The sequence below is a fragment of the Chiloscyllium plagiosum genome, unplaced genomic scaffold, assembly GCF_037043375.1.
Source record: "Chiloscyllium plagiosum isolate Xiang-an unplaced genomic scaffold, Cpla_swu_hap1 HiC_scaffold_10, whole genome shotgun sequence".
Lineage (NCBI taxonomy): Eukaryota > Metazoa > Chordata > Chondrichthyes > Orectolobiformes > Hemiscylliidae > Chiloscyllium > Chiloscyllium plagiosum.
Genome location: NW_028270148.1, coordinates 60912061 through 60930704, shown reverse-complemented (window position 1 = coordinate 60930704; position 18644 = coordinate 60912061). Strand labels below are relative to the sequence as shown.

Below are 18644 nucleotides of genomic sequence, written 5' to 3'. Positions count from 1 at the left end.
AATATGCCATGATATCACAAAAGGGGTAAGGGGAGGAGCAAGATACAAGTAATACCTCAGTTGATGTAAGCATCAAGCTCATGCTGTTGACATTATTCTGTGCCACATTCTAGCTTCCCAGCCAACTGAGCTAAAGGACATCATCTCCAGAAAGCCAAGGAATATTCGTTTTAAAAAAAATCACTATTAAATATTTTTACTAGTCAGAATAACTTTTAATAAATAATGAAATTACTTTCAGCCCGAAGCAAAACTGTTGCTGTAATTAAAGCCATTCTTTCCTTCTCAAAAGGTTACAACTGAAGCTGCAATTTATGTATTAAATTTTAATTTAATATACATATTCTTCCATAGTTTACAAGCATGTGTGAGAAAAATAGAACATATTATTGGTTTTTTGGCAATTCAATACTTACAAGTCTTTCTCCTGACAACACCTCAAGTAATTTGATCAGCATTCGGCCATCGCGCAAGTCTGTGTACAAATCTGTGATTCTGCAAGACACCCGTGCCAAGTGTGAGTTTACCCATTTTGTGAAAGTCTTCTTTTGAACAGCTTCACGTTCATCTGTAAATGAAAACAACCAAAATGCTTGTTTAATCATTGTTCAGCATTTCAAAGGACTACTTGTCATTAAGCCTGCAAAACAGGTATTTCCAGATTTCTCTGTAACATCTCAGTTCCCTCAAATGATGGCTGCTGTGGGCATTCCAAATTAGGTCCACAGTTCATCTGACCCAGCTAGCTGTAAGTCATCTCAATTCAGGGATCCTTCAAATGAAAATCTGAAATTTAATCAGTTTCCCACCAGAGGCTAGCTCTGACTGAAAAACACCCCAATTCCGCATTTTGCCTTACTGCCAGGCACTAAGTCCCTGATATCAGTTCAAACAGCACTCTATACTTCCAGCATTTATATATTCTCAGAATATAACCTTTTCATTATTTCTACAATAAGTAAATCCCAGAAGCAGATAGACATTTATATATATGATCTGGAGGTGAACATAGGAATGGTTTGTACGTTTGCAGATGACACCAAAACTGGGGGCGTAGTGGACAGCAAAGAAGGTTACTTCAAAGTACAATAGGATCGTGATCAGATGGGCCAATGGACAAGGAGTGGCAGTTGGAGTTTAATTTAGGTAAATCTGAGGTGCTGCATTTTTGGTAAAGCAAATCAGGGCAGGGCTTATACACTTAATGCTGAACAAAGAGACCTTGGATTGCAGGTTCATAGCTCCTTGAAAGTAGAGTTGCAGGTAGACAGGATAGTGATGAAGGCATTTGGTACGCTTTCCTTTATTGGTCAGTGCATGGAATATAGGACTTGGAAGGTCATGTTGCGGCTGTTCAAGCCATTGATTTGGCTACTATTGGAAAACTGTGATGTGGAGGAGCCAGTGTTGGACTAGGGTGGACAAAGTTAAAAATCACCCAACACCAGGTGATGGTCCAACAGGTTTATTTTGAAGCACTAGTTTTCAAAGTGCCTGATGAGGGAGCAGCGTTCTGAAAGCTAATGCTTCCAAATAAACCTGTTGGACTATAACCTGATGTTGTGCGATTTTTTTAATGGAATACTGCATGTAATTCTGTTCTCCCTGCTACAGGAAGGATGCTGTGAAACTTGAAAGGGTTCAGAAAAGATTTACAAGGATGTTGCCAGGGTTGGAGGGTTTGAGCTATAGGGAGAGGCTGAATAGACTTGGGCTATTTTCCCTGAGCGTCAGAGGCTGAGGGGTGATCTTATAGAAAGGTTTATAAAATCATGAGGGACATGACTAGGGTAAATATACAAGGTCTTTTCCCTGGGACGGGGAGTCCAAAACCAGAGGGCACAGGTTTCAGATGAAAGGGGCAAGATTTAAAAGGGGCAACTTTTTCACACAGAGGGTAGTACGCGTATGGAATGAGCTGCCAGAGGAGGTGGTGGGGGCTAGTACAATTACAACATTTAAAAGGCATCTGGATGGGTATTTGAAGAGGAAGGGTTTACAGGGATATGGGCCAAATGCTGGCAAATGGGGCTAGATTTATTTCTGATATCTGGTCAGCATGTTTCCATGCTTTCTATCTCTATGACTCTATCTCAGTTTGCAAATAAACCATCATCTTATCAGAATAATGGATATGTGAAGCTTCAATCCTTTCTGATTGGTTCTTCATGAAGAACCATTCTGTGAAAGATTGCTAAATAGTAAGCAAAATATACCTCAGACACCTTTGGTATTGTAAAAAAAAATGGGTCACTTTATATCGGTGCTATTCTGACACTTGTCTCTAATCACAGCATCTGCAATTAGTTTTTGTTTCTAACCACTGCCTACCTTCATCTATCCCCACTTCACCACTCTCTCTCTGCCACCCACTTTATCTGCAGCTCCCTCTACACTCACCCCAAGTCCTGAAGAAGGGTTACACCTGAAACTTCAACTTCTCCACCTCTTGATACTGCCTGGTTTGCTTTGTTCTCCCAGTCTCCTACTTGTCTAGTTAGGATTCCAGCATCTGCATTTCTTTTGTCTCTAATGTATTCTAACCTAATTTCACTAGATTTACTAAGGCTAGAGCAATTTTTTAAAAATTGGATTTTCTTAACTGCCAATCTGTCTAAACCAAAGTAAATGTGCAATGCTTAATGCTTTGTAACTCCTGTAATATGGGGTCTGTGAATTGCTTGAAAAGTATGTTTATTTGAAAGTGCTATATAATGTAAGGTACATCGTGATAAGAGCATGCAAAGATCATATCTAACATCACTTTATCAGTCAATATTTTATACATATACACTAATTAAACAATCACAGCCTGTCTGTGCAGACATTACATAGCTTAGTCTAATTTCCAACTGGCTTGCTGAGAGACAGATTACAATGTAAGTTCAAAGTGGAGGGTTGGTTGCTCTTAAAGATCAGGCCAGAAATACAATAGCAGATTTACATTAATTTCTAATCTGCAACAAGCTGTACTTTTGATTTAGCTTTTGATTTAGCTTTCATGCACATTCAGATTTTTTAAAAAAAGGTAAATCATCCTACATTTTCTGATGTTATTCGAATTCATTGTTCACAAATGTAGAAACAGATTTTGGATCAGGACTGCAATGGATAGCAAAATAAGGCTCAACTTCTAAATCTTCTAGTGCCATTGAATGCCAAGTACAGAAAATGGTGGATTCCAATACATCTGAGGCATTTAATCAATTCAAATTAGTCTCTCACTTTACATTATAGCAAGGAGTCAATTTAAGCACCGGACCTCAGGGAGAAAACAAATTACCATGACTTAGACCAACTCTAATCTAAAAACGGCATGGGCAAATACAGGTTCAACATCTTCAGCTTCAGACTAGTTTTTGAACCAATCAATGTCTTAACAAAGGACACTAGGATCACATGTCTTTCATCATGGGTTACATTTGGAAATTCAACACGTTAACTATATATTGCAATGTTTCCTGTGATTAGAATTATTGCTATATTTATGACTCCTACATCAAAATTTTCTGATTTCTCATATCATGATGTTAAAATTAGAGTAATTTCTAGCAGAGTACCTCAGACACCTTTGATATTGTAAAAAAATGGGTCACTTTATATTGGTGCTATGATGTTGATTTGGAAATCAAAATTTTCTGATTTCTCATGTTAAAATTAGAGTAATCTTCTGCAGTTTTTGGTTCACATGGCGTCTGAGATTTGATAGATTCATAATGAATCTGGCACAGCTGAGTCAGTAAACACATAATTAATGTAGACAAGCTACTATGTACAGAATGAACCCCTTGGTCCTACTTTCCCTTCACAATCATGCAAGTAGGAGTTCATTTTCCAGGAATGCTTTGTACCTTGATTTCTAGTGTTTATTGTTATCAATTTCATTTTGAAATTCAGCATTTTTAGTTGGGTTTTAATAAAACCGGAATCCTTACACCTTAGCTAAGGATGTTGAAAATTAGGGAAATCAAGTTTAATGCACGAGCAGAATGTATCATATAATCCCTACCATTTCAATGCTTGTGATTGCATATTAACTTCCATGGCTACAGCTGATCTCTGTGCCATGATTGATTTAGTAATTAGAATTGAAAAGGGTAATGGATACAGTTGGGTGGTACCACTGAAATAGAAATTCACATCAAACATAGTTGAGCTCAAAAATAGATATTACAGTCCTTACTGACAGACTTGCAATGCATGTGTAGTCTACAGCATTTTACAAATATCAGTTTCCTCACACATTTAACACAATGCCTAAATCTGATCAAAGCCCGAGTCACGTTAAAAGACAATGTTTCTTTTTAAACTACTGCATAGCAAATTCTGCTGCTTTTTCAAGCCAATGGAGGAGTGATATGCTTAGAATATTTATGGGCCACACAAGTACCATTGTTTTGACAATAATTCAAATAGTGCTGCTAAGCAACAAATAATGCACCAAGTGAGTTTCAACTGAGGCTTGAGAAACAAATAAATTAGCTTTTCAATCTAAGCATTCCATAGTAGGTCTGACACTGAAAATCTATTCTATTACCTGAATTAAATAGAAATAGAAAATTAATTTAAAAACTAATTACAGAACACTAGTGCTATGACTAAACATAAAATGGGCTATACCCAAAAGCATATAATATTGCTTCTTATTGGCTCTAGGAATGCTGTGTGTATCATTGGTTAAGTACTTTTTTTTAATAGGCACAAGTACTGGTAGCTGCAAATCAGAATATTAATAGAATGGTCCCACAGTTCTGGAGTGCTAAATACATTTTCCTCAACCACACCTGCAAATAAATCAACAGCTGGCATAATTTGAATACTCTTTATACTGACCTTGTTTTCATGATGAGAGACAAGTGTCAGCCAGCTAACTGACTAATTGTGAAAGACAAGTTATAAAACTGAGTAATTATGAAATATAACATTCAAACTCTATCTTTCTCTTTATATCTTACACTATTTTTAAAAAAAGTATTAAAAAGGATAATAAATGCAAAGATTAAATGTTTGTTTGATATTATTATTTCTCCTTGATATATTAAAGGCATCTACTGCATAACATGACATCAGGATAATTTTGACATCACTGGCAAACTGCACATCTAAAGTCAAACTTTTAAGACCTTAGAACTAGTCAGCTATTAAGTGTGATAGGGTATATGAACAGCTGTCAACATGACTCAAATCTGTTCATCTTAAAAGTTCCCACTGTCACTTAAGAAACTTACGAATAAATAGTATTTTATTTTAGTTATTCAAGAAACTCAGGGGAAAACTACAAGATATAGGTGGGGTGTTATTTATCTTGCATATTTATGTGAATGTTTTCCCAGGGGCAAAGAAACAGAACATATTCTATGAAGAACTAACACAGGAAAAAGGAAACTGCACAAACATTTGCATTGATAATAAGTAGTCACTGAGTGTTATCTTCAAGTAACACAAAAGGAAGTTTCCTCTTGACGGAAATAGCACACAGTTTAGAGTTACCACATTAAGGATTTCAGTTACTGCATCAATATCATTAGCAGAAAATGTGGTTGTTATTTGGTTAACCTAATTCATAACCTATCTTCTCCCTCCCTGAAGATCTGTAGAAATAAAATGATAAAGGGAAAACTTAAAACGTACAAGTATATTTTATTGCTCCTTTCACCAACCTACAACACCCTTCAGAAGACTGTGTATTGTAGAAGCAGCCAGCAAACAGACTTATTTTAAAAAGAAAACTGATGCTAAAAATTAATTAGATCATACAATGCAATATTGTATTTTGAGATTCCCAACATTAGGGTCATAATATCAGAACCAAAAATGTCATTAAAATATGAATACAAAAAGAAACATTTGACATAGCTGCTTTCAAATACGAATCTCAAAAATCTTGCATATAATCCTATCAATTGTGCTTGAACACAGTATGAAACAAAATTTTAGACAATGTTAGTTTTGAGAAGCTTTATAATTGCAGTTACTTTTAAAACCTTTGCTTCATTTGTCATTTATAGTGCCTCATTTCCTTTTACGAAAGTGAACTGACACAATTATCCTCGTGATCAAAATTAATATAGTTCTGATGAATGCACTTTATACATAACATAGATAGAAAAACTACTAAACCAATAAAAGCTTTATCACAGTATAACATTATATTTAAGTAGTCCAACCAAGTCTCAAGCAGGTAAGCATGTGTACATGAACATATATACATGTGTACTGGTGGGGATAAGTGAGTAGGCAGGTGGATGCATGCAAGAGACAAAGTAAAGACCAAGAGTAGTAACTAAGCATTTAGAGTATCAAATATAAATCAGCAGTTTACAATATACAGTTTAGCACATCAACAGCAGAACACCCAGTACAAAAGCAAATACAAATGCAATACAAAAGCAAATGCTGCAAATCTGAAATGATAACTGAAAATACTGACAATAAAGTACCAGTGTAGGAGAAACACAGAACAAATCCTTTAGATTTTTTTAATCAAAGCTGGAGAAATTTAAAGATTTAACAGGTTTTAAGCTAGAACGGAGGTGTTGAAAAGCTGAGGAAGGACAAATTGGAAGGTCTGTGATCAGCAGATGAGGTTGAACAAAACATCGCAAGATTTAGAAGCAGGAGTAAACCATAAGGTCCATCAAGCCTGTTCTGCCATTCTATACTATCACATGTAATCTTCAGTTTCATCTCTACCTTCCTGTCCTCTCCCCATATCTCTCAACTTCCTGAGACGCCAAGTATCTGTCCAGCTAGGGGAAACTAACTTGCAGCGAATTTATCAAAGCTTTTCAGTGGAAATACTCAGCAAATCTGGCAGAATCTAGGGGAAGAAAAAAAGAATTAAGGTTTCAGGTTAATGAGCTTTAATTAGAGCATCATCTCTCACCCTTGTAAAATCCAGAGAGTGCACTCAGAATTTAGTTAGTGTTTCATCATAAGACAATCCTTTCATCCAATGAGTTAATACACTGCCTCTAATGTAAGTATATTTTTCCTTAAATGTGGAGACTGAAACTGCACACAAAAATTCAAGTGCGATCTGACCAAACCTTTTATAAGTGTACTGAGACTGCCTTATTTGTGTGCTTCACGTTCATTTCAATAATGCAACTTATGCTCCTGATTACTTGATTGTACTTGTTCCGTACCTTTTAACTATTTTCTGATTTGCAGTGGATTTACAACTATTTCTGGGATGTTACTTATACCCACCATGGTGAGATCAATGCAAAATATTTATTTAATTTCTCTGCTATTTCCCATTATCAATTCCCATAAGATCTATACTCCCTTTGTCATCTCATTTTTAAATACCCTTGGAAACTCTTACTCTATTTTTTATGTTCTGGCTAGCTTCCTCTTGCACTCTAACATTTTCCTCCTCCTTAATCTTTTAGGCGTGTGTTGCTACTTTTTCCTCTGATCTGCCACTCTTCTTTCCACAATTACAAAGAAACCTCAATTATCCAGCATTCGATTATCCAAATTTTGGATTATCCGAGTAAGGTCGCAAGGTCCTGATGCTTGGCTGGAGGAGAAAGTAAGGTCTGCAGATGCTGGAGATCAAAGTTGAAACTTTATTGCTGGAACAGCACAGCAGGTCAGGCAGCATCCAGGGAACAGGAGATTCGACGTTTCGGGCACAGGCCCTTCTTCAGGGCCTGATGCTTGGCTAAACTGTGTTATCCGGCATTCAATTATCCGAACATTCGATTACCTTTACAAAATACTCTTGCCAGTTTCGTATGGATAATCAAGGTTCCTCTGTATATGCTTTCTCTTTAAGCTTAATACTAGCTTTAGCTTTTTTAGTTAAGTACGACTATTGTTTCTTTCCTTAGAATTTTTTATTTTTTATTGGAGTATATCTGCTCTATATCTGCCACTGCAACTCTATTGGCCTATTCATTAGCCTAACTTGTCAGTTCACTTTTGTTCAAATTTACTTTCATGCCCTCATCAATGCCTTCATTTAAGATTAAATGAGGCTACGATGTGAAATTGCTAATTCAAAATTGAGTCTGTAAGTTTGTAAAGTAGCGACAGAAAGACAAGGTTTTTTTTTGACTTACATTGATCCTTGTTCAAAGAGGGATCAGAGTGAGAGGGGAGGAAAACAAATTAAATTGACAGGTCACCCAGATGAATAACAGAAACCTCCATAGTGTGGAAGCAGGCCATTTGGCCCATCAAGTTTACACTGACCATCCGAACAGCATCCCACCCAGAATCACCCAGACTCTATATCCACTTAATCTACATATCCCCGTACACTATAGTCAATTCAACATGGTCAATCACTGGCATCAATCCAACAATGTGGAAAATTGCCCATGTATGTCATGTACGTAAAAAACAGGATAAACCCTACCCAGCCACTTACCATCCCATGAGTCTACTCTCGACGCCTTCCACCACTTTCCTGATGATCAGCAACAGTGCTATGAAGCAACACCTGCTCTGCAATAACCTGTTCAGTGACACACAGTTTGGTTTCTGCTCAGAACCACTCAGTTCTTGACCTCATACAGCCTTGGTTTAAACATGGACAAAGGAGCTGAATTCCAGAGGTGAGGTGAGAGTGACAGCCCTGACATCAAGGCTGTATTTAAATAAGTGTGGCATCAAGGAGCCCTAGCAAAACTGGAATCAATGGGAATACGGGGGTAAACTCTCCAGTAGTTAGAGTCATACATAGAAGATATTTATGGTTGTTGGAGGTCAGTCATCTGGAGTCCTAGGATATCTCTGCAGGGGTTCTTCAGGGTCGTTTCCTTCACCCAACCATCTTCAGCTGCTTGATCAATGAGCTTTCCTCCATCATAAGGTCAGAAGTGGGAATGTTCGCCAATAATGGCACAATGTTCAGCATCATTCAAGATACCTCAGATACTGAAGCAGTCCATGTCCAAATGCAACAAGATCTAGACAATATCTAGGCTTGGGATGACAAGTGGCAAGTAACATTTGTGCCACACAAATGCCAGGCTATGACCATCAGCATCAAGAGACAATCTAACCACCACTCCTTGACATTCAAAAGCGTCACCATCACTGAAGCCCCCCACTGTCAACATCCTGGGGGTTATCATTGACCAGAAACTCAACTGGACTCACCATAGTGGATACAAGAGCAAGTCAGAGATTAGGAATACTGCAGCAAGGAACACACCTCCTGACTCCCGAAAGTCTGTCCACCATCTACAAGGCACAAGTCAGGAGTGAGATGGAATACTCCCCAATTGCCTGGATGAGAGCAACTCCAACAACACTCAAGAAGCTGGACACTATCCAGGACAAAGCAGCCAGCTTGATTGGTACTACACCCATAAGCATCCACTCCCTCCACCACCGATGCTCAGTAGCAGCAGTATGTACTATCTACAAGGTTCACTGCAGAAATTCACTAAAGAGCCTCAGACAGCATCTACCAAAACCATGATCACTTCTATCTAGAAGGGCAAGGGCAGGAGATAAATGGGAGCACCTCTCATCTTCAATATCCTCTCCAAGCCACTCACTATCCTGACTTGGATATATATCACTAAATCCTTCACTGTCACTGGTTCAAGCTCCTGGAATTCGATCCCTAATGGCATTATGGTTTAACACACAGCAGGTGGACTGCAGCAGTTCAAGAAGGCAGTTCATCACTACCTTCTCAAAAGGCAACTAGGGACCGGCAATAAATGCTAATCACACCACATCCCACAAATGAATAAACTGAAAAAAAAATCCACCAAACCTGCACATTTTCGGACAGTGGGAGAAAACCGGAGCACCCAGAGGAAACCCACACATTCAGTGCAAACTCCACACAGAGGGGCAATTCTGTCCGAGGATGGAATCAAACCCAGGTCTCTGATGCAGTGAGGCAGCAGTATTAACCACTGAGCCATCGTGCCACCTTGGAAGCTTGGGTTCACCCCTTGTGAACTGAATAGAAGCAAGATTAGATTAGATTAGATTAGATTACTTACAGTGTGGAAACAGGCCCTTCGGCCCAACAAGTCCACACCGCCCCGCCGAAGCGCAACCCACCCATACCCCTACATTTACCCCTTACCTAACACTACGGGCAATTTAGCATGGCCAATTCACCTGACCTGCACATCTTTGGACTGTGGGAGGAAACCGGAGCACCCGGAGGAAACCCACGCAGACACGGGGAGAACGTGCAAACTCCACACAGTCAGTCGCCTGAGTCGGGAATTGAACCCATGTCTCTGGCGCTGTGAGGCAGCAGTGCTAACCACTGTGCCACCGTGCCGCCCACCTGATTGGTATTTCGTCTCAGAGTAGAGAAGACCATATTGTGAGCAGTAAATACAACATGTGAAATTGAAGCAAATCATTGTTTCACTTCAAAGGAACATTAGACACACTAAATAGAAGAAAATGAGGAGTTAAAATGGCAGCTTTGCAAATTCACATGGGAATATGCTATTAGAAGGGTGGCTGTTGTGTGGGAATAAGGAGTGGACCAGGGAGTCTCAAAGAAGTCTCTTTGAAATGCTGAAAAGGAAGGAAGGAAGGGTAGATTAGTTTTGTGATACCATCAACTGGAGGTGGTGGATCTAGTGGAGAATGATTACTTAAGTCTACAGTCTGGTAGAAAGAAAGTTTGGGACAAGGCAAAATCCATTGTGTTTCTGGAAAGAAAGGGAAGGGGTGAGAGCAGAACTCATTTGAAGTTTTATTATAACAGTTCCTACCAGAACAGTGGGCTCATTTATGAGTTGAGAACCTGACTGATGAAGGAGCAAGCTTTGCCAAGGTTCTTTCTCAGAGCAATAGCATCAGGATTTGGCCTCTGGGTTGTTCAACCAATTAGGATGATAAAGTACGGATTTCCAACTTCCATAATTTGATTAATAGAGATCTTCATGGACGGAAGTGGTTTTAAAAAGGAAAAAACAACATGAATCTAAAATAGCAGCAATAATCAGACACAGATTGAGGGGAGTTCATGAAAGCAATGTGGAATTAAAAAAAACAAAACTAATATTATAATTTGACATTGAAACTTTTCAGCTGAATCAATCATCAAGAAACTCTCACGGATTCATAGAATCCCTCCAGTTTGAAACCGGGCCATGCGGCCCATCGAGTCCACATTGACCCCCACCTCACCCCCCGAAGAGTATGCCACCCACACCCACCCTTCATCCTTCCTCTGTATCTCCCTCGGTTAATCCACCTAGTCTGCACATCCCTAAACACTATTGGCAATTTAGCAAAGTCAATCCACCTAACCTGCACATCTTTGGACTGTGGGAGGAAACCCACGCAGACATGGGGAGTATGTGCAAAATCCATAAAATTGAATAGAACTGGGTTCCTGGCACTATGAGGCAGCATGCTAACCACTGTGCCACCTCATCTTCTGTTTTGATTTGTACTTGTATGATAAATGGCACATATTTGACATGAAAGATTGCCTACTTGAAAAAGACACACTTGGAAATATGCAAATGAACCACATTGGGAGAGCCGCAGACAGGGAGACCAAAAAATGGAATGGCAACAGCAAGTATGACCCTTTCTTTTCTTGTTGTTTCGCTCAGCCTCAGGAGATAACACTAGGTGTAAAAAGCAAATTGGAGAAACAACCATTCACCAAAAACTCAAAAGGTTATTTTGCTGCTGCTCAGGATACAAATCATCAACCATGATCTCTTGGGTTTAAAATTCCAACACCTCAAGGACTCTCGAATTGCATATTCTTTATTCTTCCTGTCTGTACTAGAACTGTCTCCTTTTTAAACATTCGTAACTGTGTTTGTGTTTGCATTTGATGCCATGTTTATTATTTTTCTCAGGTAAAGTAATAAAATTCCTTCCTTTCAGTCAAAATAATCTTGTGATTTTCTCCTTAATTTGAACTAGTACTATATTTAATTAACATGTGATATAGCTACATGCCAAAAGAGAAATAAAGCTTTTATTGCAATCGACCAAAAACATTGAAAGAGGATCTGTGATCCATCATGTCTGTGCTAGTCAAACATCTATCCATTCTAAAGCCATTTTCCAGCATACGGAATTACCTAGTTTGTGTTGTGTGTCATCTCCCTAATGCAAAGGAGCCTACACTGTGAACAGCAAATACAGTAGATTAGATTTAATGAAGCACAGGTAAATTGCTGATTGATCTAGAAGATGTGACTGGGGCCTAGGATAGTGAGGAGGGAGGAGGTAAATGAGCACATGTTACACCTTCTGTGATTGCATGGGAAGGTGCTGTGGCAGTGAGGGGTAGTGTTGGGAAATGAAGGAGGAGTGGACAAAAAAGTATCCCAAAGGGAACAGTCCCTGTGAAAAGTTTGGTTTGATTTATTATCCTCATTTGTACCTAAGTACAGTGAACCATTTTGTTTTACAGGCAGATCATAACATACAAAGATCATAATATAATTGAACAGCGAGGAATACAAGTTCCGGCTGCAAAACAAAATGCACAAAAAGCAAAATCAACATTAGATTTGAAATTTGAGAGACCCATTCAGAAGTCTAATAACAGCTGTTCTTGCTATTGGTACACGGGTTTAAGCTTTTGTATCTTCTGCCTGACGGGAGAGATTGTAAGAGATTATAACCAGGGTGGGAAGGATTTTTGATGATGTTGGCTGTCTTTCCACAATGAGAAGTATAGATGGAGTCAGTGGATAGAAGGTTGGCTCATGTGATAGTCTGAGCTGTATTCACGACTCTGTGGTTTCTTACGGTCCTAAGCAGACTAGTTGTCATATCAAGCCGTGATACATCCAGATAGAATGCTTTCTATGGTGCACCGGTACAAGTTAGTGAGGATCCTTATGGACATGCCAAATTTCCTTAGACTCCTGAGGAAGAGGAGATGTTGTTGTGCCTTCTTGACTGTTGCATCAACATGGGTGGTCCAGGACCGATTGTTGGTGATCATCATTCCTAGGAACTTGACAGTCTCGACCATGTCCACCTTAGCTCCACTGATGTAGGTATGGGCATGCCCTCCTCTTTGCTTCCTGAAGTTGATTATCAGCTCTTTAGATTTTGCTGACGTTGAGGGAGAGGTTGTATTGAAAGCAAAATACGTCATAGAAAGGTTGGGTATGAGATTGATAGAAATTTGGAAGTATGGAATTAGGCCATAAAGTTATTGAACTCAATGTTGAGTCCTAGAGACTGCTAGGTCCCCAAAGTGGAAAAGTGAGACGTTGTCCTTCAAGCCTGCGCTGAGGTTCGCTGGAACACTGCTGTCAGTGTGGGAACTCAGAGGCATGTTGAAGTGGCAAGCAACTGGAAGCTCTTCGAGTTGTCAGCTGTAAAGCTTATCTTGCACCATGTCAGCAATCACTTACCTGTATTCTGTCACTGCTTGTTCTGCATTCTTGTTTGCAAGAGAGGGGAGGGGGAAGTGTTTGAACCTCCGATAGGTCACTGTACCTGAAACTTTAATTCTGATTTCTCTGTACAGATCCTGCTGAGATGTTCCAGCAATTTCTGTTTTTGCATTTCTGAATTTGTCTGTATATAGTGTATTCAACATCAGGAACTGCAAGAGGTTAGCTAGTTATTTCTGTTACAGAGGATGGTTTCATAACAATGAATACAATCACATTTCAATTTTTAATAAATTCTACATGGAATATGCAGGAACAGTGCAATGAAATCAGAATGCTACGTGACTGATGGAAAATATTGCAAGCATCTCCTTGCTCATATTAAGTTTGAAATTAACATTTCTAATTTGTCCAGCACATACAGAAAAGCAAGCTAAATACTGACTGGAATGTAGGCTTGACCAAATTTACAAAAGTCACTAAATAACTAATTTCAGTATGCCAGCATTTTTTAAAATGGACACCAACATTTAATGCATTTCTAGGTACAGAAATACCATTTGTTCTGGTTGAGTTCAGAACAAAGAGCAGTACGCGTCCTTGGACAACACAGTCAGTTAAGGAAATCTAGCCCTTCCTGCAGAATTTGTTTAACGTAATATAAATACAACAGCAACTTGGAGAAGTAAGTTAGGAATTATTCATGCATATTCAGATATCGCCAATTCAAAGTATGTTTAATTTTGGAAACAAAGCAAGAGTCTTGTTTAGGAAGGTTCAAATGGAAGGGAAGATGATGGAGAAGGGGATGAAAGATAGAAGGCAATGTGTTTGAATGTTTACATATAGAGAATGTTCAACAAATTGACTGCAATTTGATTTATGAGTGCAGACGTCTAACAGACACAAAGCTCCATAGTCAACTTTGCAGCTGGAAATTGAGCAACGCAACCCACTGTAAATATCTGAATTGTGAGGTCGCTCTGATGCGATTTTTCATTAAACAGGCATTCTTTTTGCATGGTTTAAGCAGAATCAAATTAAATATCAAAAGGAAATTTGGATAAATGCTTGTAGGGAAAACACAAATAGGGGTATGGAGAAACAGCCAGGAAGTTGACTCACTGGATTGCACTATTAATCCAGTGAGAAACTAACATAGACACAATGGGCTCAATAATCTGCTTCTATGTTGCAATATTCTATGATTTCCCCTAATTAAAGTTAAAGTACCAATTAAACCTTGTTTTATTTTGCCATAGATTGCACATCTTTTGTGAACCCTATAAAGCAAAACCAGATTCAAAGTAGGTCCCATGAAAACCACCTGATTAGATAGCTGGGACTTGAGATAACTGGCGATTATAATTTTGTTTTCCCATGTATGAAACCATGATGCAGTATCAAGGGATAATACCTCTAACTTTGCAGAATCAAATGTTAAATGACACTCTGATCTTTTAGCATATTAATATTTGTCAACTTATAACATACTTTCATGGAATTTTTAATACTTCCATATTGTGTACAACCAATATGTTTTTTGATAAATTCAAAGCAACTTTGACAATGTATTCACCTACATAATGTCTTGAAATTCTGCCTCAAGTACCCAGAGCTTGAGAACTTCATAAGTCCTGAGATGTGTTTAAAAGTGTCAATAACAACAGACACAGAAATTGTTCAAGCTTTAGTTTGTGCAGTCATAGCTGTTACTGCAAAAGGTTCATTCCCAGAAATGAAAGTTCTAAAGCATAAACATAGTAACATTGAATGCATGAATGTATTGTGTTGTAAATATCTTTTCACTATGTGGATATATTCACAGAATATACTTGGACATTTTGACAGTCTAAGAAGCCTATGAGTGCGATGTTTTTCATTATTATGTTATATCACAAAACCTCTGCAAGGTCTTACCAAGTATTCTTTCCTAGTGCTTTTTTTTTTAAGATTTATCATTGAATTAACGATGTATTCAGGTACACAGGATATAATCATTTTCAGGAAACAATGCACAAACTTCCACAATAGAACAATAGACATTACCAAAGCCACAAATGCTGTCTTTGTCACTTCCCATTAAAGAAGCAAATTGTGAACTTTTAACATCTACGTGTTGGGGAAAAACTGAGGAGCATGTCCTGCAATAAATCATCCATTTCCATTTGCTCTAAATACATGTTAAATAAGAACTCTGTTGACAGAACTATATTCGAGTTCTAAACCACTATCAAATTATACTTTGTTTTTGCTTTAATAACAATGTATTATATAGAATGCTCCTTAATTCATTGGCATCTATCAATAAGAAAGCATGTCACAATCTCGCACTATGCGCACAACTTTCATTTCAGTATTAAAAAGAACACCCGTTGTTTTAGAGGTCATTAAATATCATGCATTTCCAAAATATTTAACATAACCCCACTTTTCTGGTAAAGTGTTGCAACAACATAGACTTGATTTTTCTGACTTCACGCAATGACATAATTTAAATAGATTATAGAAATATATGAAAGCATATATATAGCTGCAGAAGCATTGCAGAGTGGAACAATTTACCATAACAGAAAGCATTTTCGAAAACTGAATATGCCAGCCTGCATGTGAGTATTTTAAAACTTTAGAAACCAAGCCAATTTCCCATCATTATATAGAAAATATCACATTATATATGTTTCAGAAACCACTAATTACAAAATGGGAAGGAATCAATGGTGGTCATCATTCTGGTGGGCCTTTCCATTGTATATAAGCAAGTAGCCGTACCAAACCAGAATGAGAACAGATTTCAACTTTGTAAAAGAAGGTAAAATGAAGCATAACGGGTCAGTAGTCCAGCGTACATCTTCTCACATATTTTATCCTAATGACGGACTCAACTAACAAGATCTTTAATTGTTTGATCCTTTCTTCATGACTTAGTCCCCTCAGGTTGAATCAACAACCTAGATATTCCAATATCCTACACTTGTTTCTGCAGCATTGACTGGTGTTGTGGATCTCCCTAAATTGCACCATGCAGCTCCAGTGAACATCACTGCCAATCCAAGCTCTCCTTATAACTCAAATGCTCCATTCCCAGCAACATATTACAAATCGCTTCTGAACCCTCTCCAGCTTAATATTCTTCCTATTACAGGGCAACTAGAACTGGACACAGTACTGCAGAAGAGGCCTCACAACTGTCTTGTACAACCTCAACATAAAGTCCCAACTCCTATATTAAAAGTCTGAGCAATAATATACAGAGATGTTCAAAATTGAGGAGTTTTGATGAGTAAAGGTGGAGAAATTTTTCACTGACAGCACGGTTGATATCTAAACGCTACGTCCTGTGGTTAAGTGCCAAAAAGGGAGCGATGATCTTTTTATAATGTAACATTCTTATAATCTGGAAAGAATGCCTTAGTGGGGGAAACAAATTCAATAGTCTGTTTCAAAACAGAACTGGATATAGACTTGGAAAGAATAAAAATTGCAGCATTTATGGGGAAAGAGCAAGGAAGTGGGATAAACTGAATTGCTCTTCAAAGAGTTTGAAAAGAATGAATGGTTGCATGCTTCCCTTCTGTGCTTCTTGATTTTATGAATAGCTTGTCAATTATTTCTCTGACATTTTCAGCAGTATCAAAAAAGTACAGAACAGAAAAACAATTAAACACATTCCTTCCATAAACTACATAGAATTCACTGCTTGTGTTACACCCAACACATTTCTTTTACCAAAGGAAGAGTCTCAAAATAGACAGAGCTAAGTGACGCACAAACGATCAGATCTAAGCTCTGCAGTCCTGCCATATCCAGTCATGAATGGTGAGAGACAATTAAACAACAACTGCATGAGGAGGTTACACAAATACCCTTATTCTAAATGATGGGGGATACCAACACATTAGTGCTAAAAAGATAAAGCTACCTTCAATTGGAATGCCAACTGCATGATGTATCTCAATCACCTTCTGAGGTCCCCTGTATCACTGATGAGTTTGAGTTACTCGACATGATATCAAGAAACAATTGAAAGCAGAGGATACCACAAAGGCCGTGGACCTGGATAACATCAAAGCCTGTGCTCCAGAACCGGTCACACCTTTGTCAAGCCGCTCCAGTTTGTCTACAGTACAAACATCTATCCAATAATGTGGGAAATTACCAAAGGTGTTCAGATTAGGTGGATTGGCTATAATAAATCTCCTGATAGTGTCCAGGGATGTGCAGATCAGGTGGATTAACCATGATAAGTAAGTGATTATGGAGATAGGATGGGATGCTGGTGCAGATGTTCGATGAGCCAAATGGCCTCTATCCCCACAGTAGGGATTCTTTGATTGCCCAAACCTGCCCTGTCCAAAACAAAAACTGGAGAAACCCAACCTGGTCAATTACTACCTAATCAATCAGTCTACTCTTAATCATCAGCAAATGAAGATGTCACTGATAGTGCTATCTATTGAAATGACAATTATCCAACAATAAATTATGCACGGAGGATCAATTTGGATTCTGCCAGAGCCATCCAACTTCTGTTCTTGCAGCCTTGGTTCAAACATGGACGTACTCCAGAGTTGAGATGAGTGTTATTGCCCTAAAATGCAGCCTTTGACTGAGTGTGGCATCAAGGATCCTGAGTAAAGCAATGTGAATTGGATGAAAATTCTCCACTGGTTGTAATCATACTTCGCACAGAAGAAGATGGTAATGGTTGTTGGAGATCAGCTACTTCAGTCTCAGGATATGCTGGAGTTCCTTAGAGTCATAGAGATGTACAGCATGGAAACAGACCCTTCAGTCCAATTCGTCCATGCCGACCAGATATCCCAACCCAATCTAGTCCCACCTGCCAGCACCCAGCCCATATCCCTCCAAACCCTTCCTATTCATATACCCATCCAACTGCCTCTTAAATGTTGCACTTGTACCAGCCTCCACCACTTCCTCTGGCAGCTCACTCCATACACGTACCAACCTCTGCATGAAAAGATAAATATTTTCTTATCAATCTGTTAAAGATGCTATTACATACCTTTGGAGCAGGTGAGGTGTGAACTGAGGCCTCCTGGCTCAGAGGAGAGACACCAACATTGCACCTCTAGAGCCTTAGTTCCTCACAGCAGTTCCCCTGGGTGCACCTATACCATGAGTACCGCAAAATGGGTCAAGGCAGCAACTCATCACCACCTTCTAATAGAGGCGTGCACAACTGCTGGTCTAGTCAGTGATTCCCATATTCTGTGCAAGATCTTACATTCTGACAAGTATAGCAGACAAGAATCTAATCTTATTTGGTATTCTGGACCATTCCATTTCTTAGTT

General features: G+C 38.6%; 1 protein-coding gene across 3 annotated transcripts in view; it reads right to left on the bottom strand.

Annotated features, from left to right (window-relative positions):
* sptbn1 (spectrin, beta, non-erythrocytic 1) overlaps nt 1-18644 on the bottom strand; it is a 292639-nt gene that overhangs the window by 106481 nt on the left and 167514 nt on the right. For all 3 annotated transcript variants that reach the window (XM_043695961.2, XM_043695960.2, XM_043695962.2), the window contains one exon: nt 417-568. In XM_043695961.2, the coding sequence (XP_043551896.1) occupies nt 417-568 (152 nt within the window). The remainder of the gene's footprint in view (nt 1-416; nt 569-18644) is intronic.